Source organism: Stomoxys calcitrans, chromosome 1 (assembly GCF_963082655.1).
Source record: "Stomoxys calcitrans chromosome 1, idStoCalc2.1, whole genome shotgun sequence".
Lineage (NCBI taxonomy): Eukaryota > Metazoa > Arthropoda > Insecta > Diptera > Muscidae > Stomoxys > Stomoxys calcitrans.
Window position 1 is genome coordinate 190225621 of NC_081552.1, and position 27364 is coordinate 190252984.

The following is a 27364-nucleotide window of genomic DNA, read 5'->3' on the forward strand; positions in this document are numbered from 1 at the left end:
AAAATTTTGCACGTGGTGTTCTGTTATGATTTCTAACAATCGTGGCAAGTATGGTCCAAATCGGTCTATAACCTTATATAGCTCTCATATAAACCGATCTCGCGATTTGACTTCTTGAGGCCCTGGAAGCCGCAAATTTTGCCCGATTTGGCTGAAATTTTGCACATAGTATTCTGTTACGTCTTCGGTCTCTCGATACTCTTTTGTTCGGTTTTTTAACTTGTCGCACATGTCTTCTTAGTTTCCTCTTTTGATGAGTACTGTAATTTACTGCAATATGCAATTATCCCCCTCCCCCCAACTAACCGGACATACAATAATTCCATATTTTAGTTGATTTCCTTTTTCCTTACGCCACCACCATAAATCTCGGCAACATGAAATCAAAGAAACTATCAAACAATGCAACTCCATATGGATGGTTAATGACGTCCGTTAATTTTTATTATACGCCATGGGCTATGACGGATAAGCGCGTGTGGCGAGAATGTATTTTTTGAAGAACTTTGCAATTTTGCATAAACTTCCACGTTTTTAAGCGCCAAAAAAGGGAAATGCCAATTGCATAAGCAAATAATGAATGTATGACTATTATATGAATACAAAAATAAAGTTGCAGGCTAAAAATAAAATTACTGTGAGCTTTAAAATACCATTGGAAAACCAAATTGGCTGATACTGAAATTTTGTATGCTGTATTCTGCTATGACTTTCAACAACAATGCCAAATACGGTACAAATCAGTTTATAACCCGATATAGCTCCCATGTAAACCGATCTGTCGATCATCCTCGTTTGGTTCCTAGAAGCTTTATTTTTTGCTGGTTTGAAGGAAGTTGGTTATGTAGAATAAAAAAACTATGCCCTTCAAATAAAATTATTTTGTGTACATTTTTACCAGAATCCTTGGTGGTGGGTTCCCAAGATTCGGCCCGGCCGAACTTCGCACGCTTTTACTTTTTACTTCTGCGGTATATCTCAATTTGGACCAATCTGGACCATATTCGGTATGGCTGTAGATAGGAAAAATTCTCTGTTTCCAAATTTTGTGTAATGTTGGAGTTATATCTAGGAAACTGTACTAAGAACAAGTAAAAGCGTGGTAATTTCGGCTGTGAGCGAATCTTATGTACCCTCCACCATGGATCAGATTTTGTCAACTACTTTGGACGGTTTGGGCGAGATCATTACAGCAAATCCCCAATGGATGTCTATTCTCCAATATCTTTCATTTGATACCCATATTGTGCCTATCGGTCCACTTTTATTTTTGGCTGGTACTTTTGGGGTAAGGGGGAGGGTCCGCCCGCCCCCCTTGCGATATCAAAAACTTGGTCGGTTTAGGCGAGAGCATAACAGCAAATCCCCAATGGATGTCTACTCTCCAATATCTTTCATTTGATACCCATATTGTGCCAATCGATCCACTTTTATTTTTGGCTGGTACTTTTGGGGTAAGGGGGAGGGTCCGCCCGCCCCCTTACAATATCAAAAACTTATTGCTCCGTCCGGACCTTAATCGTAATCTACTCGCGAATACCTTTCATTCGATTCCCATTTTGTCATTAACGTCCAATAAACCTATTTTGGGGAGTTTTTGGGGTCGGGGCGGCCCCTTCTCTTCCAACATCAAGAAACTACATAGCCTATACCTCCTTCCTGACCATATTCGTAATCTACTCGCGAATACCTTTACTTGGACTCAATTTTTAATATGGAATTTGTACTCTACTCTTGAATACCTTTCATTTAAGTCCCATATTGTCCCAATCGGTTTACTTTTATTTTTGGCTGGTACTTTTGGGGAAAGGGGGAGAGTCCGCCCGCCCCCACTCCTAGTCTACTTTTATTTTTGGCTGGTACTTTTGGGGTAAGGGGGAGGGTCCTCCCGCCCCCCTTGCGATATCAAAAACTTATGTAGACTATTGCTCCTTCCGGACCTTAATCGTAATCTACTCCCGAATACCTTTCATTCGATTCCCATTTTGTCATAAACGTCCAATAACCCTATTTTGAGGAGTTTTTGGGGTCGGGGCGGCCCTCCATTTACTTGGACCCTATTTTTAATATGGAAATCTTACTCTACTCATGAATACCTTTCCTTTAAGTCCCATATTGTCCCAATCGGTCCACTTTTATTTTTGGCTGGTACTTTTGGGGTAAGGGGGAGGGTCCTCCCGCCCCCCTTGCGATATCAAAAAATTATATAGCCTATTGTCCCTTCCGGACCACTCCCTACACTCTGTGAAGATTTCAAAGAAATCGGTTTAGCTGTTTTTGAGTCTATACGGAACAAACAAATTTACAAACCCACAAACAAACAAAGAAACAAACATACAAACAAATAAACAAACAAACAAAAACTCATTTTTATTTATATAGATATCAAAACATGGACCAATATGGTCCATTTACAATCCCAACCAACCTACTCTAATAGGAAGTCTTTGTGCGAAATTTCGAGCGCCTTGCTTTACTCTTACAGACAGACGGATGGACAGACAGACAGATGGACATGGCTAAATCAACTTGGGATGTCAAGACGGTCAAGAACATATATACTATGCTGGATCTCAGATCAATATTTCGATGTGTTACACACGGAATGACGAAATCAGTAGACCCCCTTCCTATGGTGGAGGATATAAAACTAGTTTAGATACCAAAATGAGTTGCTCTAACTGCGTAGATTTTCTTTAAAACTTTTTGTTTTTTTAACAAAGAATATAAACTTTAGAAATCCATGGCATGGCTTTGAAACTTGTTTCTTGTGCATATGGGCGTCATAACAATGAAGTGCATGTAAAAGACAAAAAAACAACAAAAAGAGTATGATAAGAGACTGCGTTTCAACTTTTGAAGAAAAACAAAGCGAATATTTTCCTTAGTTTTTTTTTTTTTTTGTTTTTTCGTTTACTTAAGAAAAACCCACGCGTCTTAAGGTTAAACAATAAATGTTAGACGCCATAAACAGCTAGAAAAAAAAAAAACGCAAGAGTCAGGTAAAACCTGAAGTAAAAAACAACAGAAAACTCTATGACTGGAACAATAAAAAAAAATGATATAAATTGGTAAACCTCACACACACACACACACTTACCCTCAATTGGCAGAGAAAAATTATTAAAGAAAAAAAAAATAATATAAACAATTGCCATCAATAAAAATATTTGTATTTTCAGCCAAACAAAATGTGAAATATTCTTTAATATAAGTGCAAATATTCTATACAATTTTTGCTATAGAGCATAGAGAAGAATCGAGAAGAAACAAATTTTAAATCTCACCACAAACAAACAAACAAAGAAAAAAGTGAAAAAACACCAATAATCTTCAACAAAATGGTGGTAACATCTACCCGAAGTCATTTGGTAACATCACAACCGCCTGTTGCCAATTCCACACCTTCCACCGTCTACAGATCGAAATTGATCTACCCAAGGAGTAGTGGTGCCATGCATCACACCACCACCACTCATCATCATATAAATCAGGTAATTGCAGCACTTCATAGCTAACACCCATTGACTCCTTGATCCTTGATCCTTGTTGTAAATGAAGCCACTAATGATAGTTGTCTGCCAGCTAATTGTCATTTAAAATTCCATTAGGCAAGAGAAAGGCATTTGAATGGCATTGCCTGTTTTTATGGTTTTATGATAGATGCCGAGGCAGACAAAGAGGGCAAACTACCAAAGTGTTTGCTGCAGTCATTAACCCTTGGAAGTTAGACATAACATATTTCTTCTGAGAAAAATCCAAACTTGACCGTATAATTGAAGGGGTTTTGTGTAAGACAAAGATATTGGCCAAATATTTTAGCCTACAGCGCCATATTTACAATATTTGTTAAATAAACACCGGTATTTACGCACCTTCAATTTTATGGGGTTCGATTTTTTCTTAAAAACGAGCGATGGAAAACAGATTTTCCTAATGGATTTTAAAATCATGTGATTTGTGCGAAAAACGTTTCAATTTTAATTTTGGCCATATTAATAAACAGTGGTGCCAAACAATGCCAATTTTTTTTGCCCATAAACATTCCACTAAAGAACAGGGGCAAACTTCTCACATATCAATGAGTGCAGTCCGATTCAATAATAAGGGGCCTCCTTTTTTATAGCCGAGTCCGAACGGCGTGCCGCAGTGTGACACCTCTTTGGAGAGAAGTTTTACAAGGCATAGTACCTCACAAATGTTGCCAGCATTGCAAATGCAAATTTTGCCCATAAACATTCCACTAAGGAACAGGGGCAAACTTCTTACATATCAATGAGTGCAGTCCGATTCAAGTTTTTAAGCTCAATGATAAGGGGCCTCCTTTTTATAGCCGAGTCCGAACGGCGTGCCGCAGTGCAACACCTCTTTGGAGAGAAGTTTTACAAGGCATAGTACCTCACAAATGTTGCCAGCATTAGGAGCGGAAAACCACCGCTGAAAATTTTTTTCTGATGGTCTCGCCAGGATTCGAACCCACGCGTTCAGTGTCATAGGCGGACATGCTAACCTCTGCGCTACGGTGGCCTCCATGTTGCCAGCATTAGGAGGGGAAAATCACCGCTGAAAGTTTTTTCTGAATGTCTTGCCAAGATTCGAATCCAGGCGTTCAGCGTCATAGGCGGACATGCTAACCTCTGCGCTGCGGTTTACCATTTACCACCAAAAAAAGTAAAAACAAATAAAAGCGTGCTAAGTTCGGCCGGGCCGAATCTTATATACCCTCCACCATGGATCGCATTTGTCGAGTTCTTTTCCCGGCATCTCTTCTTAGGCAAAAAAAGGATAAAAGAAAAGATTTGCTCTGCTATTAGAGCGATATCAAGATATGGTCCGGTTCGGAGACCTGTGTAAAATGTCAGCCAATTCGAATAAGAATTGCGCCCTTTGGAGGCTCAAGCTTTAAAATAGAGAGATCGATTTATATAGGAGCTGTGTCAGGCTATAGACGGATTCAGACCATAATAAACACGTATGTTGATGATCACGAGAGGATCCGTCGTACAAAATTTCAGCCAAATCGGATAGGAATTGCGCTCTCTAGAAGCTCAAGAAGCCAAGTCCCCAGATCGGTTTATATGACAGCTATATCAGGTTATGAACCGATTTAAACCATACTTGGCACAGTTGTTGGAAGTCATAGCGAAACACGTCGTGTAAAATTTCATTCCAATCGGATAAGAATAGCGCCTTCTAGAGGCTCAAGATGTCAAGACCCAAGATCGGTTTATACGGCAGCTATATTAGGTTATGGACCGATTCGATCCATACTTGGCACAGCTGTTGGTTATCATAGCAAAACACGTTGTGTAAAATTTCATTCCAATCGGATAAGAATAGCGCCCTCTAGAGGCTCAAGAAGTCAAGACCCAAGATTGGTTTATATGGCAGCTATATTAGGTTATGGACCGATTTGATCCATACTTGGCACAGCTGTTGGATATCATAGCAAAACACGTCGTGCAAAATTTCATTCCAATCGGATATGAATAGCGCCCTCTAGAGGCTCAAGAAATCAAGACCCAAGATCGGTTTATATGGCAGCTATATCAGGTTATGGACCGCTTTGATCCATACTTGGCACATCTGTTGGATATCATAGCAAAACACGTCGTGCAAAATTTCATTCCAATCGGATAAGAATAGCGCCCTCTAGAGGCTCAAGATGTCAAGACCCAAGATCGGTTTATATGGCAGCTATATCAAAACGTGGACCGATATAGCCCATTTACCATTACCTCTAGAAAATCAAGAAGCAAAGTCCCCAGTTCGGTTTATATGACAGCTATATCAGGTTATGGACCGATTTGAACCATACTTGGCACAGCTGTTGGATATCATAGCAAAACACGTCGTGCAAAATTTCATTCAAATCGGATAAGAATTGCGCCCTCTAGAGGCTCAAGATGTCAAGACCCAAGATCGGTTTATATGGCAGCTACATTAGGTTATGGACCGATTTGATCCATACATACACAGCTGTTGGATATCATAGCAAAACACGTCGTGTAAAATTTCATTCCAATCGGATAAGAATTGCGCCCTCTAGAGGCTCAAGAAATCAAGACCCAAAATCGGTTTATATGGCAGCTATATCAAAACGTGGACCGATATAGCCCATTTACCATCCCAACTGACCTATTTGTGCAAAATTTCAAGCGGCTAGCTTTACTCCTTCGAAAGTTAGTGTGCTTTCGACAGACAGACGGACGGTCGGACGGAGAGACGGACGTACATTGCTAGTTCGACATAAAATGTCACGACGATCACGAATCTATAATCGAAGGCTTATCATAACGGAATTTATGGTCAAGGAAGCCTTGAGGAGCTTCAAACCATTTAAGTCACCCGGACCTGTTGGAATATTTCCGGCATTACAACAGAAGGAGGCGGACTATCTGGCGCCCCTTTAGCCTGTAAGACTTGCATATACCCCGAAAGCCTGGCCGAAGGGAAGGGTGGTATTTATACCCAAGCCCGGCAAGGCAAGTTATGCGACAAAAAGGCCTTCAAACCCATAAGCCTTACGTCCTTTCTACTCAAAACCATGGAACGTATTGTGGACACCATAGCAAAGAGTAAGACATCCAGCGAGCTGCTTAAATACAAACAGCAAGCCTATGTCTAGGGAAGGTTGGTGGAGACTGCCCTGCACGCACGGTTGTGCATAAAATAGAAGAATCCTTTGATGCCAAGATGTACAAATTGGCGGTTTGCATTGACCTCGAGGGGGCGTTGAACAATGCGCGAACCGACACACTGAAACAATCCTTAGACCAGGACCAGGTCCTTAGAGACTGGATAAACCATATGTTAAGGAACAAAAGGATAAATTATGGATCCCATGACATATATAAAGGGAAGAAAGTGGCACAAGGCACGCCACAGGGGGGTATTTTATCGCCACTCCTGTGGGTGACCACCATAAATGACCTATTACGGATGCTGACTGAGGAGGGATTTGAACCCGTCTGCTATACAGACGATGTTATAATACTTCTAAGGGGTAAGGTTCCGAACCAGCTATGTAGAAGGGCCGAAAGAGTATTACAGATGGCACACGACTATGCTAGACCTAGGGGTCTCAATGTTAACCCAGAGAAGACTAACCACCATAAATGACCTATTACGGATGCTGACTAAAGGGGGATTTGAACCCATTATAATATTATAATACCTCTAAGGGGTAAGGATCCGAACCATATATGCAGAGGGGCCGAAAAGCTCTTGCATATGGCATATGACTAGGCTAGACCCAGGGGTCTCAATGTTAACCCAGATAAGACTGAAATATGCCTCGAGGAAGACGTTGGTGGGCCAATTCCTTGATAAGACGATTCCGATATCTGACAAGGTCAAATACTTAGGTGTGATCTTGGACAAGAATCTGAATTGGAAGTGTCACATTCAGAAGCGTACTGAGAAGGCTCACAGATGTTGGGCTCTATGTAGACGGGCCGTAGACTCGAAATGGGGCCTGAATCCGAGGGTAGTCCACTGGCTATACAGAAGCGTAATTAGACCAATAGCTACTTACGCCTCAGTGGTTTGGTGGAGTGGTATGTAGAAAAGTACAACATAAGGACCATACAACAGATTCAGAGAACATGTTGTTGGCATAAGCAATGCGATGAGGACCACGCCCACTAGGGCACTGGAGATTATTCTATTGTAGATATCCGACTCATAGACGTACAGATTACATGGGAGAATGGATTGAGGATGGAAGCAGTTCATACCATCGCGGTATAATCGAGCCGACGATAGAAAATCTGCAAGGAAGGGAAGAGGTTTTCGATCGTATACCTGCGAAGACACTTGAGGTCGAGTGCGAGACACTGCTGCCAACGGCACAGTCTCGGACTGACGGAACTAGTATTGCCATCTGGAAGATCATGTTACACGGACGGATCAAAGCTTGAGGACAGAGTGGACCTGGGGGTCTACATTGAGAATCCATTGACTAAGATCTGTTTTAGACTGCCTGACCATAATACAGTCCTGCAGGCGGAGGTGCGGGCGATCACGGAATCCGTGAAGTGGTGTGGTGTTAACGCGAGATCGTCGGGTATGAACATATTTGCGGATATTAGACAAGCTATAAGGGCAATAACAACCAGGACGGTATAGTCACGAACAGTCTTGCAGTGTAAGAAGAAGATTAACGCCTTCTCTGATAATGGCACAATCTACATCGTTTGGGTGCCGGGCCATAGTGGAGAAAGGGGGAATGAAAGGGCAAACAATTTGGCAGTGAAGGCCAGAGAACGTCGTCGGTAAACTTGGTTAATCCGAAGCCTTTAAGGTCGACGCAGTCTGATTTACGGGCGTGGACGATATCACTGTGGAACAGCAAAACAGTTGGTAGGACGGCGAATATCCTATGGGGCGAACCGGATTGTGAAAAGACGAGGCTATTACTAAAAGGAAGCAAATAGGAGGTCAGTAAAGCTTTCGGTATCACAACGGGACACATAGGACTACGAGCTCACTTATGTTAAATCGATGCATTAAGTGATTGCATGTGTAGGACATGCGGTGAAGATGATGAGACGTTGGAGCATTTCCTATGTCATTGGCCGGCTTTCGCGGCGGGGACACAATACCAGACATGAACCAATTTAGGGGCGAGGCATGGAAAACATTTAAGGATTTTGTAAGTAGCGTGGAATTCCCAACTTAGATTTTCTTTGTCGAGGTTACATTTTTAACAATTCACATTTTAGCATTAGGCTTAGATGTATATCAATAGTGGGATGAGACGGATTAATATCCGCACCCTCTTTTCAACCTAACCTTCAAATGTTCCAGAGAGGCCACCGTAACGCAGAGGCTGAAATTTTCAACAATGACGCTAAACGCCTGGATTCGAAACCTGAACATTCGAAAAAAATTTCAGCGATGGTTATCCCCTCCCAATGCTGGCGACATTCCGATGATATAATGGGGCAGTGGCAAACTATTGCCCACTCCATGGAAAATGCCGCGAAATCCGTACTTGGGTACCGGAAGACTCCTCCAAAAAACCCATGGTACGACCAAGAGTGTCGAGATGCTACTGAAGCCAAGAATGCGGCATATAGAGTAACCATGCAATCAGAAGCAATGCGCCAGATGAAGGAGAGGTATCGGGAGAAAAGGAGAGAGGAGAAACGTCTATTCTGCAGAAAGAAAAAGGAAATGGAAAGACGTGAGTGTGAGCGAATTAAGATGTACAGGAGTCCGAATGAAGTCTGGAAATTCTACCAAAGAATTAAACATCAAACCAATGGCTTTGGTGCAGGCACATCCTCCTGCAGAGACAAAGAAGGAAATCTGGTAACTGACACCGACAACATGCTGAGGATATGGAAAGAACATTTTACCCAACTGCTAGTGTCCGATGTTGGCGGCGAAGAGGATACTGCAGAACCAATCCCTGATGATGGTATAGAATGTTTACCTCCTAGTCAGAATGAGGTCCAGGTAGCAGTAATCTGACTAAAGAACAACAAGGCAGCAGGAGCCGACGGGTTACCCGCTGAGCTATTTAAGAACGGAGGCGATACGGCGTATGCATCAGTTTATCTGCGCAATCTGGCATTCCCGATGATTGGAACCTCAGCATAATATGTCCTGTACACAAGAAAGGAGACAAGACGGAATGTACCAACTACAGAGGAATAAGTCTCCTCCTATCGCATATCATAGGTCGGTCACCGGAAGTAGTAACTGCAGCCTTTGAAAGAATCTAAAGAGAGTCAGTGAAAATGGGTCTGGCAGTAAATAAAGATAAGACGAAATGTATGGTTTTGACTCCCAAAACACCTTGCACAAACGAGCAGATAAAGAAAATGGAGAAAGTTGGGAACCTCAACTTTGAGATAGTCTGTAACCTTATCTACCTCGGCACCGCCGTAACCGAAACAAACGACACCAGTGTTGAGATTAAGAAAAGATTACTTTGGACTAGGTAAGCAGTTTAGAAACAAGGCCATCTCTCGACAGACGAAGACTACACTTTACAAGACACTGATACTACCCGTGCTGTTATATGGTTCTGAAGCATGGGTACTTGTGAAAGCAGATGAGGCAGTGCTGGGAGTATTTGAGAGAAAGATTCTTCGTAAAATATATGAACCAGTTTGCGTTAATGGAGAATATAGGCGACGTGTGAACCACAAGCTGTATGACGACGATAGCATAGTTACATGCATCAAAATACAACGGCTGCGTTGGCTAGGTCATGTTGTCAGAATGGATGAAGAAGCTCCAGCAAAGAAGTCTTTTGAAGGCAAACACGGTGGTACACGCAAACCGGAAAGAACAAAAGCCCGATGGAAAGATCAAGTTGTGGGAGACATCTCGAAACTTGGTGTCAGAGATTTTAGAATGAGCGCAGAAAATCGAGGCGCTTGGAACGCTAATCTATGTTCGGCTAATGGACCAAATGTTCTGTCATAGCCAATCAAAGTAAAGTAAGGTAAATAGTATCGATTGGTACTAGCTTTATTACCGAACTGATATTCGTTTTAATACCAATCTGTTATCGGTTTTAGCAGCAGACCGTTATTGGTTTTAGTACCAAACCGTTATTGATTATTCCACCCCCTAATGAACCAAAAAAAACATTGAAACAATTTGAAAATAATAATGGCAAAGTACCGTCATTTTTCTATCAGTGAAGAACCCATACAAAACGATTTTCCAATTTTACTTCTTCAATACAGTGTTAATCGCAGATATTTCGCCTATTTATAATACCTGCATAGTTCGAATTTTCTATGTGATTTTTCATCTCTGTCTTGGAACGACATAATCCCATTTTTCATTTAAAATCCTTAAATGTCTACACATATTGTCGACACCATTCATTGATAATTCGAATAATACGTGATTTCAAATATGCGGTGGAGAATTGAGAAGACAATAAAAATGCGATTCATATGACACAAATGATAGGAAACGTGATGAAAAAATTTACAAAGCAATGTATGCACGTATACATCATTTGTATATGCTATATACAATATATTGTATAAAAATGTGAAAAATGTGAACATGAATATGAATTTCCAATACAATCCCAAAAGCCAACACAGAAAGAGGCAACAAAAATAGAAATAAAAACAAAAATTTCAAACATAACGAACTAAAATTAAAACCCCAACAAAAGTTAGTGCAGACCTCACACAATAAATTTTGAAGTGTTCTTCTTCTGAGCGAGTGGCCATTTTGGCTGTCGCATTAATTTGGGATGCAAGATGTGAGATGTTCGAACACGCGTGACGGCATTGTGGCAAGGCGTGAATGTTTTATGTATGTGTTCTTTCAAATGGATAACAAGCCAACCATATTTCTTGACTCCATTGAGTAGGAAATCTGCAAATAAAAACTCCCCAAACTATATATAGAAGGCATTTGGGAAGGCGGCAATGTGAACCATTTTTAGTTTTTATTTCTGGTGTGGAACAAAGATTTGCTTGTCTGACAACAGAGCCAAATATTGTGTTTCATACACTATGGTGAATATGGAAAGTTTCTTTGCTAATTCCAAAGTCCAGGCCATTGTAGTGGTCCATAACAAAAAACCAAACAATAGTTTTCGATCATGAATTTGGGGGAAAAAAAACTTCAGTTTTTGAAATTTTTCATTACTGAAGCAATTTTAAGTTTCAAATATAAATTTTTAAGTCTATATAATTAAAAAAACGTAAGAAGGCATTAAGTTCCGCTTCGAGTATATATGTAAACCCCCTTTCGTCGCAATCCGGTGAAAATTGGATAACTTATACACCCAAATTCGGCACGGACATTGAATGGTCTACTAAACATAAGTCACTGTTGAATTTTGTATTTAAAATTTCAACAAAATCGGCTAATAAATAAAGCTTTTATGAGTTTCAGATCCTTAATCGGCATATTGGTCTATATTAAAGTTATATCTAAATACAGTCCGATCCGAACCATATTTGGGACAGATGGCGGGAGACCTAAAACTACGCGCTTCAGCGAAATTGGTTAACAATTAAGCTTTTATGGACTTCAGACCCTTAAGCGGCAGATCGATCTATATGGCAGCTATATGTAAATATAGTTCGACCTCAGCCATATTAAGCTCGGACATCGGGAGGCTCCAAATAACTCACTGTTTCAAATTTCAACGAAATCGGGTAATAAATAAAGCTTTTATGGGCTTCAGACCCTTTATCGGCAGATCGGTCTATATGGCAGCTATATCTTGATATAGTCCGATCGAAATCATATTTGATTCCTATATTTGGAGGCGTAAAACTACTCACTGTTTCAAATTTCAGCGAAATCGGTTAGAAAATAAAGCATTTATGGGCTTCAGACCTTTTGTCGGGAGATCGGTCTATATGGCAGCTATATTTAAATATGGACATATCTAATCCTTATTATGGACAGATGTCGGGAGGCTTAAAATAACTCACTGTTTCAAATTTCAACGAAATCGGGTAAAAAATAGAGTTTTTATGGGCTTCAGACCCTTTATCGGCAGATCGGTACCCAGCTATATCTAAATATGGACCTATCTAATCCATATTATGGTCAGATGTCGGGGGGCTTAAAATAACTCACTGTTTCAAATTTCAACGAAATCGGGTTAAAAATAGAGCTTTTATGGGCTTCAGACCTTTTGTCGGGAGATCGGTCTATATGGCAGCTATATCTAAATATAGTCCCATCTGAATCATATTTGGTTCCTAAGTATGGAGTCCTAAAACTACTCACAGTATCAAATTTCAGCGAAATCGGATAAAAAATAAAACTTTTATGGGCTGGAGGCCCTATATCGGCAGATCAGTCTATATTACGGCTATATCGAAATATAGTCCGATCTGAACCATATGTGGGTCTTATATTGGGAGGTCTAAAACTACTCAATTTTTCAAATTTCAGCGAAATCGGGTAAAAAAAATAGAGCTTTTATGGGCTTCAGACCCTTTGTCGGCAGATCGGTCTATATGACAGCTATATCTAAATATAGTCCGATCTGAATCATATTTGGTCCCTATATTTTTGGGCCTAAAACTACTCATTTTTTGAGCGAAATCGGACAAAAAATAAAGCTTTTGTTGGCTTCAGACCCTTTATCGGCAGATTGGTCTATATGGCAGCTATATCTAAATATGGACCGATCTAATCCATATTAAGGTCAGATGTCGGGAGGTCTAAAACTACTCTCCGTTTCAAATTTCAGCGAAATCGGTTAGAAAATAAAGCTTTTATGGGCTTCAGACCTTTTGTCGGGAGATTGGTCTATATGGCAGCTATATCTAAATATAGTCCTGTCTATACTTTATTCAAGTCAGATGTCGGGAGGCTTAAACTAACCCCCTGATTCAAATTTCAGCGAAATCAGATAAAAAATAAAGCTTTTACGGGCTTCAGGCCCTTTATCGGCAGATCGGTCGATATAGCAGCTATATCTAAATATGGTCCCATCTGAACCATATTTGGGTCAGATGTCGGGATGACTTCAGCTTTTCACTGTTTCAAATTTCAGCGAAATCGGATTAAATATAAAGGATTTATGGGCATTAGACCATTTGTCGGCAGATCGGTCTATATAGCAGCTATATCCAAATATCGTCCGATTTGTTCTGTTCAAGAACTTAACCAGCGTGCATCAAAAAGACATATCTGTGCCAAATTTCAGCTCAATATATCAATTTTTGAGGACTGTAGAGTGATTACAACAGGGGGACGGACAGACAGACAAACGGGCATGGTTAAATCGTCTTAGAATTTTACGACGTTCCGAAATAAATATTCTTTGTAGGGTCGGAAATTGTTATTTCGATGTGTTGCAAACCGAATGACTAAATGAATATTCCCCTATCCCCCCCCTACGGTGGAGGGTATAACACATGAAAGCGTGCTAAGTTCGGCCGAATCTTGGGACACCACCACCATAAATCGCTGCTGGCGATTTAGGGTCTTAAGCCCATAACCGGAGCATTTGTTTTGTCCAATTTCGCTGAATTTTGACTTAGAGAGTTATACTAAAGGCACCGATATCCGACTCGAATATGGTATATATCTGGCTATATTTTCATATAGCTGACATATACATATACCGATAAGCCGATTTAGAGTCTTAAGCCTGTAAAATGCGCTTTTATTACCCGATTTCACTGAAATTCAAGGTATAGGGTTTTATAAGGCCTGTCGATATCCAATTTTGTATGCCACCTTATGGTATTCCAAGAACACGAAATTGGTACAAAATTTTGGAGTCAAAAATCATGGGGGGACGCCCCATCCCAAAACCCACCTGAATGGACTTGGTTACCGATTGGGACAATATGGGTATCAAATGAAAGGTATTTAAGAGTAGATTACGAACTTGACATAAAAATGGCACCCTCAATGTCAGGGGGTCCTCCCACCCCCAAAAACACCACCCAACAGGACACTTACCACTTGTGGCATGCCCATGAACATTCCATTAAGGAACTGGGGCAAACTTCTCACCAATCAATGAGTGCTGTCCGATTCAGCTTTAAGCTCAATGATAAGGGACCTTCTTTTTATAGCCGAGTCCTAACGGCTTGCCGCAGAGCGACACCTCTTTGGGGAGAAGTTTTTACATGGTAAAGTACCTCAGAAATGTCGCCAGCATTAGAAGGGGATAACCACCGGTGAAGATTTTTCTTATGTTCCTGCAAGGCAATATGGGTATCAAATGAAAGGTATATAAAAGTAAAGTACACATCTGACATAAAAATTGATTGGGGACAGTAGAGTATCCAACTCTAATGCTTCTCTAACATCGTCGGAATGTGGGTAGCGTTGTATTGCTCTATCGTTATTTTCATGGCGTGTGTTCCAGGCATATTCGTCTTCTAATCCCAGACGTTAGGATTTTCATCACGAATGCAGGCCTTGCCAGGAACTCACACCCTTTTGTAATTGATTGACCAGTTGACCGAACCATGCATTACCGAGAAAATAAATTTTTCGCCCGAACCATTCGTATGTGGAATCGACTTTCGACTAATGTCTTTCCCACGACATTGAAGTTCAGAAATTAAAGACGAATATCAATAAACACTACTTCTTCTTTCCCCCTCCAACCCTTAACTTTCCTAATTGCCAACGCAATGCACTGCATATATAGGGGACATCCCCTGCGTGTTGATTACGTTAAAAAAAAACCCTCCAGCAGGATATATTTACCGATTGGGACTACATGGGACTTAAATGAAAGGAATTTGGGAGTTAAATACGAATATGGTATTAAACATTGGGTCGAAGTACATAGGAGGCAACCTCAGGCCCAAACCCCCCCAAAAGTAGTGGCCAAAATAAAAAGTGAACCGATCGGGACAATATGGGACTCAAATAAAAAGTATTCGGGAGTAGAATACCAATATGGCGTCAAAAATTGGATCCAAGTAACGAGGGCGTCGCCCCAAGAATACCGCCCAAAATCAAAAGTCGACCGATCGCGACAATATAGGACTCCAATGAAAGATAATCGGGAGTAGAGTATTAATATGATATTTTGAATTGGATTCAAGTCCCTAGGGGGCCGTCGCAAGCACAAAACCGCCCCAAAAGTAGTGCCCAAAATCAAAAGTGGACCGATCGGTACGATATGGGAGACTCAAATGAAAAGTATTTGGGAGTAGAGTATGAATATGAAAGTGGACCGATCGGAACAATATAGGACTCCAATAAAAGGTATTCGGGAGTAAAACACGAATATGGTGTAAAAAATTGAATCCAAGTACCGAGGGCGACGCCCAAAATAAAAAGTGAACCGATCGGAACAATATAGGACTCCAATAAAAGGTATTCGGGAGTAGAGTATGAATATGATATTAAAAATTTGATCCAAGTACATAGGGAGCCATCCCATGCCCAAAACCGCCCACAAAAGTACCGTCCAAAATCAAAGTGGACAAATCGGAACAATATGGCACTCAAATAAAAAGTATTTGGGAGTGGAGTATGAATATGGTATTTTAAATGCCCCAAGCCCAAAACCGCCGCAAAAATATTGTCAAAAATCAAAGTGGACCGATCGGAACAATATGGGACTCAAATGAAAGAGGTAAGAGGTAGATAAAGCTACTGACTATCTCAAAGTTGTGGTTCCCAACTTTCTCCATTTTCTTTATCTGCTCGCTTGTGCAAGGCTTTTTGGGAGTTGAAACCATCCATTTCGTCTTATCTCCATTTACTGACAGACCCATTTTCACTGACTCTCTTTCGATTCTCTCAAAGGCTACAGTTACAATTTCCGGCGACCGACCTATGATGTCGATGTCGTCGGCATAGGCGAGTAGCATGTGTTCTCTTGTGATTAGTGTGTCATACCTATTCACATCTCCATCTCGTATAATCTTCTCCAACACGATATTAAAGAGATCACATGATAGGCTGTCTCCTTGTCTGAATTCGTGTTTGGTATTACATGGTTCGGAGCGATTCTTTCCTATTCTTACTGAGGAACGCGTATCAGCAAGTATCATCCTGCAGAGTCTTATTAATATTGCAGGAATACCAAACTCAGACATGGCTGAACGTAAAATGGTATCGAAAGCGGCTTTGTAGTCAATAAAGAGATGGTAAGTGTTGATTTGCCCTTCTCGGATCGGATCTCGAATCTCTTTTGCAGGATTTGGCCCAGTGTGAATATCTGGTACAGGGTGGATTTACGCCCAATTATCTCATTGACTTTAGGTTTTAATCTTTCACCCAGTACGCTCGAGAGTGTCTTGTAAGCGATGGGGAGGAGACTTATTCCACTGTAGTTGGCACATTCCGTCTTGTCTCCTTTCCTGTGTAAGGGACATAGTATGCTGAGGTTCCAATTATCGGGTATTCGTTCTTGTAGCTAGATAAGCTGATGCATACGCCTTATCAGCGTGACGCCTTCGGTCTTAAATAGTTCAGCGGGTAACCCGTCAGCTCTTGCTGCCTTGTTGTTTTTTAGTCGGGTCACTGCTACTTGGACCTGATTCTGACTAGGAGGTAAACATTCTATACCTTCATCAGGGATTGGTTCTGCGGTATACTCTTCGCCGCCAACGTCTGGCACTAGCAGTTGGGTAAAATGTTCTTTCCATATACTCAGCATGTAATCTGTGTCAGTTACCAGATTTCCTTCTTTGTCTCTGCAGGAGGTTGTGCCTGCATCAAAGCCATCGGTTTGATGTTTGATTCTTTGGTAGAATTTCCGGACTTCATTCTGACATCTGCCCATTTAGGGTCTTGAAAGTCTTAACTGTTACTTGCTTCTCGCCATCTGATGATATGATTTAGATCGCGTTACATTTGGATATTGATATGGATATAGTAAAGTTATTTTAAAATACTCATGTTGGTGGTTATCAAAAGTTCGGCCATTTGTATACATCCTCTTCCTCTGCTTGCTGTTTTCTTGAGAATCTATAAATCTTTCCCCAAACTATTCTCCATCAGCAGCATAAACATAGACTCCATTATAAGATTTCAGTTTCCCAGAATACAGAGTAAATTAAAAAGCAAAACACCCATATGAATGGTCATTGACGTCAATTCGCTCTATTTTTGGGGGGAATTACCAAATCTGTGAGAGTATACATCTGTATGTGTGTTTCGATTGTTTGTTTGTTTGTGGCTGTAATGGTGATAGAAAGCCAAACATAAAATTAAACCATTTATTAAGCAATAGAATGGACAAATTTGAGCCTATTGCCTTTGGCTACTTTTAGCCCTCAACATATCAAGTATGAGCAGGCAAAAATTTATGAACATGTCTTTGCTCCCGATTGGTTGCAAAGATCGCGTCTGGCTGACCTTTTGGGGTTAGTTTATTTAAATCAATCTACCCGGCATCCTAATAGAAGCATGTCCAGGCCTTTCATGGCTATACGATATGAAGTAACTGAAGTAGGAGAATATTGTAAAATTTATGAATGAACTTCATTTCATTAATGGCTTAACAACCACTCTAACTGCATCTACACCCCCTCACCACTTTTTATGATGGAGTGGTTCAACTGCTGTCCAAGAGTTGTTGGGGCTGGGGCTATGTGCATTTGATACTTGGACATTGTTGCAGTCAGTTATGCCCATTTAAGTTAGGCATGTTGCACATATGCAACACTTGAAGCGGTTATGGCTGCTGGTTTTGGTGGCTGCTGCCTGACAGCTGGTTGTTAGCCTGTTCTATGTATCTTTGGGGGCAGCAGATTAAATTTAAAGTGTTTCTTTGGCATGGTATTAATTAAATTGATATCAAAAACTAGTGAACATTAAGATATGGACAAATGGCCATTAGGATTTTCATTTACAGTCCGAGGCCTACACTCAAGGAAAAACTAATTTAGAAAAGAAAGGCAAAAGTCGGGCAGTGCCGACTGTATAATATCCTACACCTACCCAATATATACAAAATGGGAGCTATCTTTTATTCTGAATCAGTTTAGATGGACCTCGCCGGTTGTTTTCAGATGGGTTATTAAACAATCCGTATCACATTACGAGCAAATATGTTCTAACTGTAATCAACTACGGTTGACAAATGACAATATTATTGCAAATTACACAACATCTGACAAACATATATATGGGAGTTATATCTAAATATGAACCGATTTCGACCAAACTTCGGAGACATTGTGGTAGTTGTCGAGGAAAGCGTTGTACAAAATTTTGGCAAGATTGGGCAATAAATGCGCTTGCAATGACTCTAGAAGTGAAAATCGGGCGATATACATATATGACAGCTATATCTAAATCTGAACTGATTTCTATGAAATGCACCAGCAATGTCCAGAGTCAAGAGAAAGCCCTTCCTACCAAATTTCGAGAGAATCGGTTAACAAATGAGTACTTTATAGCAAAATTTCTCAAAATCGGAGGAAAATTTATATGGGAGCTATATCTAAATCTGAACCGATTCCGACCAAACTTCTTACATATTGTAGAAGTCATCAAGGAAAGCGTTGTACAAATTTTTTGCAAGATTGGGCAATAAATGCGCTTGCAATGACTCTAGAAGTGAAAATCGGGCGATATACATATATGACAGCTATATCTAAGTCTGAACCGATTTATATGAAATTCACCAGTAATGTCCAGAGTCAAGAGAAAGCCCTTCCTACCAAATTTCGAGAGAATCGGTTAACAAATGAGAAGTTTATTACAATATTACTGCAAATCGGATGAACATATATATGGGAGCTATATCTAAATCTGAACCGTTTTCGACCAAACTTCTGAGACATTGTGGTAGTTGTCGAGAAAAGCGTTGTGCAAAATTTTAGCTACATTGCTCATTAAATGCGTTTGAAGTGGCTCTATGTGTGAAAATCGGACGATATACATATATGACAGCTATATCTAAATCTGAACCGATTTCTATGAAATTCACCAGTAGGAATGAGAGTCAAGAGAAAGCCCTTCCTACCAAATTTCGAGAGAATCGGTTAACAAATGAGCACTTTATAGCAATATTTCTCAAAATCGGAGGAAAATTTATATGGGATCTATATCTAAATCTGAACCGTTTTCGACCAAACTTCTGAGACAGTATGGTAGTCGTCGAGGAAAGCGTTGTACAAAATTTTGGCAAGATTGGGCAATAAATGTGCTTGCAATGACTCTAGAAGTGAAAATCGGGCGATATACATATATGACAGCTATATCTAAATCTGAATCGATTTCTATAAAATTCACCAGTAATGTCAAGAGTCATAAGAAAATCCTTCTTACCAAATTTCGAGAGAATCGGTTAACAAATGAGAATTTTATTGCAATATTACTCCAAATCTGACAAACATATATATGGGAGCTATATCTAATTCTGAACCGATTTCGACCAAACTTCGAAGACATTGTGGTAGATGTCGAGGAAAGCGAATTTTAGCAAGATTGGTCAATAAATAAGCATGCAGTGGCTCTAGAAGTGAAAAACGGGCGATATACATATATGACAGCTATATCTAAATCTGAACCGATTTCTATGAAATTCACCAGTAGGAATGAGAGTCAAGAGAAAGCCCTTCCTACCAAATTTCGAGAGAATCGGTTAACAAATGAGCACTTTATTGCAATATTTCTCAAAATCGGACGAACATATATATGGAAGCTATATCTAAATCTGAACCGATTCCGACAAAACTTCTTAGATATTGTAGAAGTCATCAAGGAAAGCGTTGTACAAAATTTTGAAAAGATTGCTTTATAAATGCGCTTGCAATGACTCTAGAAGTGAAAATCGGGCGATATACATATATGACAGCTATATCTAAATCTGAACCGATTTCTATAAAATTCACCAGTAATGTCAAGAGACAAGACGGAATCGGTTAAAAAAATTACCATTTTATTGCATTATTACTGCAAATCGGATGAACATATATATGGAAGCTATATTCAAATCTGAACCGATTTTTTCCAAATTCAATAGGCTTCGTTTCTAGGCCGATAAACATACCTGTACCAAATTTTAAAACGATCGGACGAAAATTACAACCAGTACTTTGAAAATGGAGAAAGTTGGGAACCACAACTTTGAGACAGTCAGTAAGTTTATCTATCTCGGTACCGCCGTAACCGAAACGAATGACACCTGTTTTAAGATAGAGGGAAGAATAATACTTGCAAACAGATGCTACTTTGAACTAAGTAAGCAGCTTAGAAACAAGTAAGAGCGTTCTATGTTCGGCCGTGCCGAATCTTATATACCCTCCACTATGGTCGCATCTGTCGAGTAGCTATATCAGGTTATGGACCGATTTGGACCATACTTCGCACAGTTGTTGGAAGTGATATCAAAAGAGACATATAGATGGACACGCAGACGGACATAGCTAATTCGAATCAGAAGTGATTCTGAGTCGATCGGTATACTTATCAATGGGTCTATATCTCTTTCTTCTAGGTGTTACAAACAAATGCATCATGTAACGTCAGTGGTGGTGTAGGGTGCTGTAACACAGTAGTGGTGTAGGTTATGAAAAGAAGAACATTAAGTAAAATCAATATTCAAGCCATAAGAATCTAAAGGTAAGATTGGCCTATTTGGCTAATGATTAGGAAAAAAGAATTCTTTGCAATGTGTCTTTGAAAGTTCTTCTTAGAAGCCAACAAGCAGCGAAATTTTTGAAAAGTACGGTTTTTGGACTATCAAATTTGAGCACCCATTCAAGGTGTTATTTGAACGAGCCCACAACCTACTGTAAATCCCTTGTGAAGTGATCGATTTAACAATTTAACTTTCTTAGCACATACACCCATAGAAAAAATCAAGCACGGCGTTGACAAAGTGACCACATTTGTTCACAAAAGTCAATCAACACACACAGATGTTATCAGATCAACTTCAAATTTTAATAAACCCCCAACAGTTTTTGTAAATGAAACGTCCACACCCGTTCACATTCTGACAACGTTTGGTGCACAGATTTAAAACAAAACCAGTAAGGAAAGGCAAAAGTCGGGTGGAGCCGACTATATATACCCTACACCACCTGGTGTGTAGGGTATTATCTAGAAATCTAGTCAGGCTTTAATTTTGATTCCTATTGAAATATCAAATAGAACCTTGTAAGATTTTCCTAGGGCAACAAATTTGGATTTCCAAATCATTAAAAGGCCATATCGGATAAAAGATTATATGGGAGTTATATCGAAACCTGTGCCAATTTTGATGACACATACTGTGACGTCAAATAGAACATCTCACGCCCTGTAGAGATGTGACCCAACATTGTGGCTTTTACAGTCTTAAAAGACTATATCGGATAAAATATATACATTGGAGCTATATCTAAAGCAGGACCGATTTTAATGATATTTTGCGCACGTATTGGAACGTCAAATACAACGTCTCATGCGAAATCGGGCGAAAATTGTGGTTTTTACAGGCTAAAGTCAAAGACGTCAAATAAAAAACCTCGTACTACATCTTGTTAAGATCGGACTAAAATAGTGGCTTCTACAGCTCTTAAAGACCGTAACGGGCAAAAGATATATATGGGAGCTATGTCTTAATCTAGACCGATTTATATGAAATTTAGCACTCGGATTGGGACTTTAAATAAACCAACTCGTCGAAGACCACATAAAGTATTCTTATGATCGTCTCGACGTTCTGAGCCGATCTAATCATTCCCGTCCGTCTGTGGAAATCACGATAGCGGTCGAAATCGTGAACCTAGCCGCTTGAAATTTTGCACAGATACTTTGTATTGTCGTTGAGGATTGCAAATGGGCCATATCGGTTGGGATTTAGATATAGCTCCCATATAAACCGATCTCCCGATTTGGCTTCTTGAGCCCCTGGAAGCCGCAATTTATGCCCGATTTGGCTGAAATTTTGCTCAAGAACCTGATATAGCTCCCATATAAACTGATCTCCCGATTTGACTTCTTGAGCCCCTGGATGCCGCAATTTATGTCCGATTTGGCTTAAATTTTGCATAAAGTGTGTTATTACGTCGTCCAACAATAATTTTTGTCCGATTTTGCTGATGGTTTTTACATGGTGTTCTGAAATTAATTCCATCACCTCTGACACCTGATTTAGCTCCCATATAACCGCTTTCCCGATTAGATTTTTTTAGCCTTTAAAAGCCGCAATTTTTGTCCGATTTGGCTGAAATTGAGAATATAGTGTTTTGTTATGACTTCCAACAACTGTGCCAAGTACGGTCCGAATCGGTATATAACCTGATATAGCTCCCATATAAACCTGTCTCCCGATTTGACTTCTTGAGCCCTTACAAGCCGCAATTTTTGTCCGATTTGGCTGAAATTTTGCACACGGTGTTGTTTTATGACTTCTAACAACTGTGCCAAACATGATCCAAATCGGTCTATAACCTGATTTAGCTCCCATATAAGCCGATCTCCCCATTAGACTTCTTGAGCCCTCACAAGCCGCAATTTTTGTCCGATCTGGCAGAAATTTTGCATGTGGTGTTCTGTTATGATTTCCAATGACTGTTCCAAATACGGTCCTAATCAGTCTATAACCTGATATAGCTTTCATGTAAACTGGTCTCTCGATCGTCGTTTTTCGGTTCCTAGAAGCTTTCATTTTTGCTAGTTTGCCAGAAGTTTGGTATGTAGATTGAAATTTCGCCCTTCAACTAAATTTATGTGGTATAAATTTTTAGCAGAATCCATGGTGGTGGATTCCCAAGATTCGGCCCGGCCGAACTTGGCACTCTCTTAATTGTTTTTAGAATCATTTAAACCTAAGCTTAGTATACATACACATTTTGCAGGGATGATGTTCATAATGGTCGCTGCATTAAACAACAACGCGTGTGCACAAAATTGTCCACGATTGTTAACAATATTTACAACAAAGTGTGTGTGTATGATAATGACAACATTGATGCATGATTTTGTAACGCCCTTTTTGTATCAATGTATTGGATTTTTTGGACGCGTGTTCACAAAATTGTCCACACTTGTTATCAATATTTACAACAAAATGTGTGTGTATGATAATGACAACATTGATGCATGAATTTGTAACGCCCTTTTTGTATCAATGTATTGGATTTTTTGGATTTTTTTGTATAAATTAAGTTTTAATTTCTTTGCCTTCAAGCTTGAAACTTTTAACTACAAGTTCAAATCTAATAAAATTATTACCCACCTTAATGTATCATCATCATCATCATCATCACCAGTGTGTTGTTTTACTTCGTGCATAATTGTTATCTGATGAAAATATGCATACTAATGGAAGCCATTAAGAAATGCATATTTTGTATTGATAACTAACCAGCAGAAGTGTTTATCAAAAATTTGGTATTTGTTTACTTTTATGTGCCATTAAACCTTTCTAAAATCCTATTAAATTGATAATGTGTGAACACATGGGATAAGCTCGATATATGTAAGCCTTACGGATAGCGTCGACTTAATCACCAAATAGTCAAATAATTTAATTTAATTTAATTTTAAAAAACAGATGTTATTAGCCAAAAAGAAACAGGTTTCGAACCTAACATCGTTAATCAACTAAAAGAATAAATAGCTAAATTTAAATAGTTTTATTTAAATTTAGCTATTTATTCCAAATGCTGAAGAACTATAAATACTTTTTGAATCTGAAAGGCAAATGAAAGGCTTCAAATGTTGAAATGATTTAAAAAACAAGTTAATGTGCCTTAAGTTCGGCCGGGGCGAATCTTAAATACCCTCCTCTATGAATCGCATTTGTCATGTTCTTCGGACGGTTCGTCTTTGTAGACAGAAACTAAAAAAAAAGGATAATGGGAGGTCATAACAAAAAATCCCCATTGGTTTTGTTATCCACCACCATAGGATATATATACCCCCTATTTATTTAGTCATCATCGGTTCCCAAAGAAATGAGAACCTAAATTGGAACTCCTTCTGATTGCTAGTGCGGGACACACACACAGGAGATGTTCTCTGGTCTCTTGTTCTTCGATGACCTCACAGCTTCTGCAAAAGTCGTTGCTGGCAACCTCCAGTCTGTCTACATGTTTTCCCGATTAGACAGAGACCTGTCTTGACGGACACAATGACTCAGACATCTGTTCTAGCCAATGACAGCAAAGCGGTAGATCTCTTCAAGTCTAGATTAGGCCACTTAGTTTTGGAATGCTCACAGCCCCCTCTTTGTGACCATCCATCATTCTCTGTCCTGTCCTTCGGGCCTGGTCCTGAAAACTTAGCTTACATGAGACATACCCACAGTTACATGAGGCATACCCCAGTAGGATAGTCTCACAAGCTCGTCCGCTGTACAATTCTCTGGGATTGTTGAGAGATCTGCGACAGTCGAGGGCGGTTTTTGTGTTCAGAAATACGTTCTACAGGGATTTAATGGCTGCCTGAGAAGACATTTATGCCAATCGTTGTGATGACATTATATCTTAGCCATTCCACCACTTCCTTAATTGCAATGATCTCCGCTTGATACACACTGCAGTGGTCGGGTAACCTTTTCGATATGACCAGTTCTAGATCTTGGGAGTATACCCCAAAGATGTAGCGTTAAATTCAGTGCATCAGATGGTGTCGTCCTCAGTGCGGCTGTGATGTACAAACAAGCCATCCTTTGGATCGGGTTAATTGAGCAGTAGATGGACTTTTGAAGCGCCGTCCACCAGACCACAACACCATATAGCATTATAGGTCTGCCAACTGCATATACTCAATGCATGACACGCGGTCGAAACCCCCAACTTTTGCCAATGGCTCTCTTGCAGGTGGATAGGGCAAGAGTTGCCTTTCTTGCCCTCTCCAAAATGTTGGATTTCCTGTCCAGCAAAACACCCAGGTATTTTGCGATTTCTGTAAAGGGAACATTCTCTCCACCCAAGTAGACAGGTTCCACTGTAGGCAACTTGTATCTCCTGCTGAAAAGAAGTACTTCTGTCTTGCACGGATCACGGATTTATACCTAGACCACTTTCGGTAGCCCACTTTGCTGTTGCACGTAGAGCTTCCTGAAGGGCAGCTCTTAGAGTCCTGGAAAACTTTCTCCTAACCGAAATTGCTACGTCATGAGCATATGCGAACACTTTAATATATTTTTCTTCTAGAGACAATAATATATTGTTAATGGCTATATTCCAAAATAGATGAGACAGGACACCTCCTTGAGGTGTTCCTCTGCTGGCCCATCTTTTAAGATCCACAAGCCTGCCGTAATGCATCTTTTAGTAAGAAAGTTATTAATAAACCTTCTTACGGCAGAGTTGATGCCTCGAAACTCCACTTCTTCATGATTGACGTTGGTTTTACATTTCAATATCAAGAAATGCTACCATTGTATATTCCTTGACAGCGAGAGATGTCCTCTATGTAGCCGACTAGGTCGTGAAGGGCTGTTTCTGAGGATTTGCCTTTACTATATGCATACTGCGGCGATCTCCAGGGATCTTTGCCCTAAGATATGTTTCTATCAACCTCTCAAGAGTCTTCAGCACAAAGGATGACATACTAATAGGACGAACATCTTTTGCCTTCGTGTGTTAGGGGTTTTCTGCTTTATATATGACATTCTGATACAAGCAGAGTATCAGACACAGCTTGTAATTCAACCGGCGATACATCATCAGGGCCTGGCGACTTAAAGGTGTCGAAACTATTTATCGCCCCAAAGATTTTCGGCTCAGACACAATTTTCCTTATAACCTCCGACAAATGCATACCAGTGACAACCTCTTCTGTTGTCACGTTGTCCGTTGGAGAATTTCCCGGGAAATGTGTATCAACCAGTACCTCTAGTGTTTCCTCACTAGACATTGTCCATACAACAAAGGCCGTAACTACCTCGGAATGTAAACCCTGATTCAATGTAAATGTATTATATAGCTGTGCTGAACTCTCTCTCTCTCTCTCTTTGGCTGTATTTTATTGGACAAATATCTTGTTTTAAGTATTCTCTTTTAAAAATGATTCTACAGAAAATTTTAACAAAAATCTTAATCCTAAAGTAATGAAAACTTTCCTTCTCTTCTTTCAGGTAAGTGGATTTCTCAAAATGTTTTAAAATGTCTTGCTAATGTGTAATCAATGGAAACGAGGTAAGATAGGTAGGCGAACATGGTATTTAAGTACAATGTCATACAAACAAAGTGTCAAAAAGCGTTCGTAATGTATTAATGCAAATTTGCCCATGAACATTCCACTAAGGAACAGGGGCAAACTTATCACATATCAATGAGTGCTGTCCGATTTTTTAGATCAATGATAAGGGTCCTACTTGCATCAGTGCAATACGACAAACAAAATACTTTTATCACGAAGTTTTGCTTTTATTGTAACCGTGTAACGGTTCGCTTCAACATATTAAACGATAGCCACTAAAGAAGTATTATTGGACGTAACTAACTTTGTTTATCGTAAACCCTTTAGCCGCTTTGTCTATGTTAAAAGGACCTTCATTTTCTTGTAAAATCTTTGCTTCCATAGCCGCAGACGATTGTTCGTGTACTGGACCAATAATTATTCTCTTTTATCTCTCCTACTAGAGAGAAAGGGTGAGTTTTTGTGCGTATAGACCAGCGGTTGGCGAAAATACTCACTTTATTGCTCATTACTTTGTATGTAAACAAGAAAATAATCCCAAGAAAACCTATAGGCTTACAAATAATTGCAATTGCATGCTCGTCACTGGTATAGACACATTCTCACTCCTTTCTCCTTTTTTGTTTTGACTTAGCAAAGAGCAGTCAATACATTGAGCAACTCGGACGAGTGCGAGTGGTAAACTCGGAAAGATCATTAGAGCAACACACAACTGACTGCCAGATACAAGAAAAAGAAAACAAAACAAAAATTTCTAAAGCACATTCATTGTTTGGTAATATTTACGCCACAAAGTAAAGTAGGTATTTCAATGTGCGAAAACAACAACAAC

The 27364-nt window shown here is 39.8% G+C and overlaps 2 protein-coding genes across 3 annotated transcripts in view; one reads left to right on the forward strand and one right to left on the reverse strand.

Annotated features, from left to right (window-relative positions):
• LOC106083974 (serine-rich adhesin for platelets) overlaps positions 1–27364 on the reverse strand; it is a 307710-nt gene that overhangs the window by 251053 nt on the left and 29293 nt on the right. The gene's annotated exons all lie outside the window — the stretch shown is intronic.
• The window catches only part of LOC106083973 (NAD(+) hydrolase sarm1), a 254351-nt gene that overhangs the window by 62123 nt on the left and 164864 nt on the right, over positions 1–27364 (forward strand). Inside the window, exon 1 of one of the 2 annotated variants that reach the window (XM_059361120.1) lies at positions 3389–3494. The exons of the other annotated variant lie outside the window; for it this stretch is intronic. Coding sequence (XP_059217103.1) covers positions 3456–3494 — 39 coding nt within the window. The 5' untranslated portion in view covers positions 3389–3455. Of the gene's footprint in view, positions 1–3388; positions 3495–27364 lie in introns of those variants that run through there. 2 annotated transcript variants of the gene reach the window in all.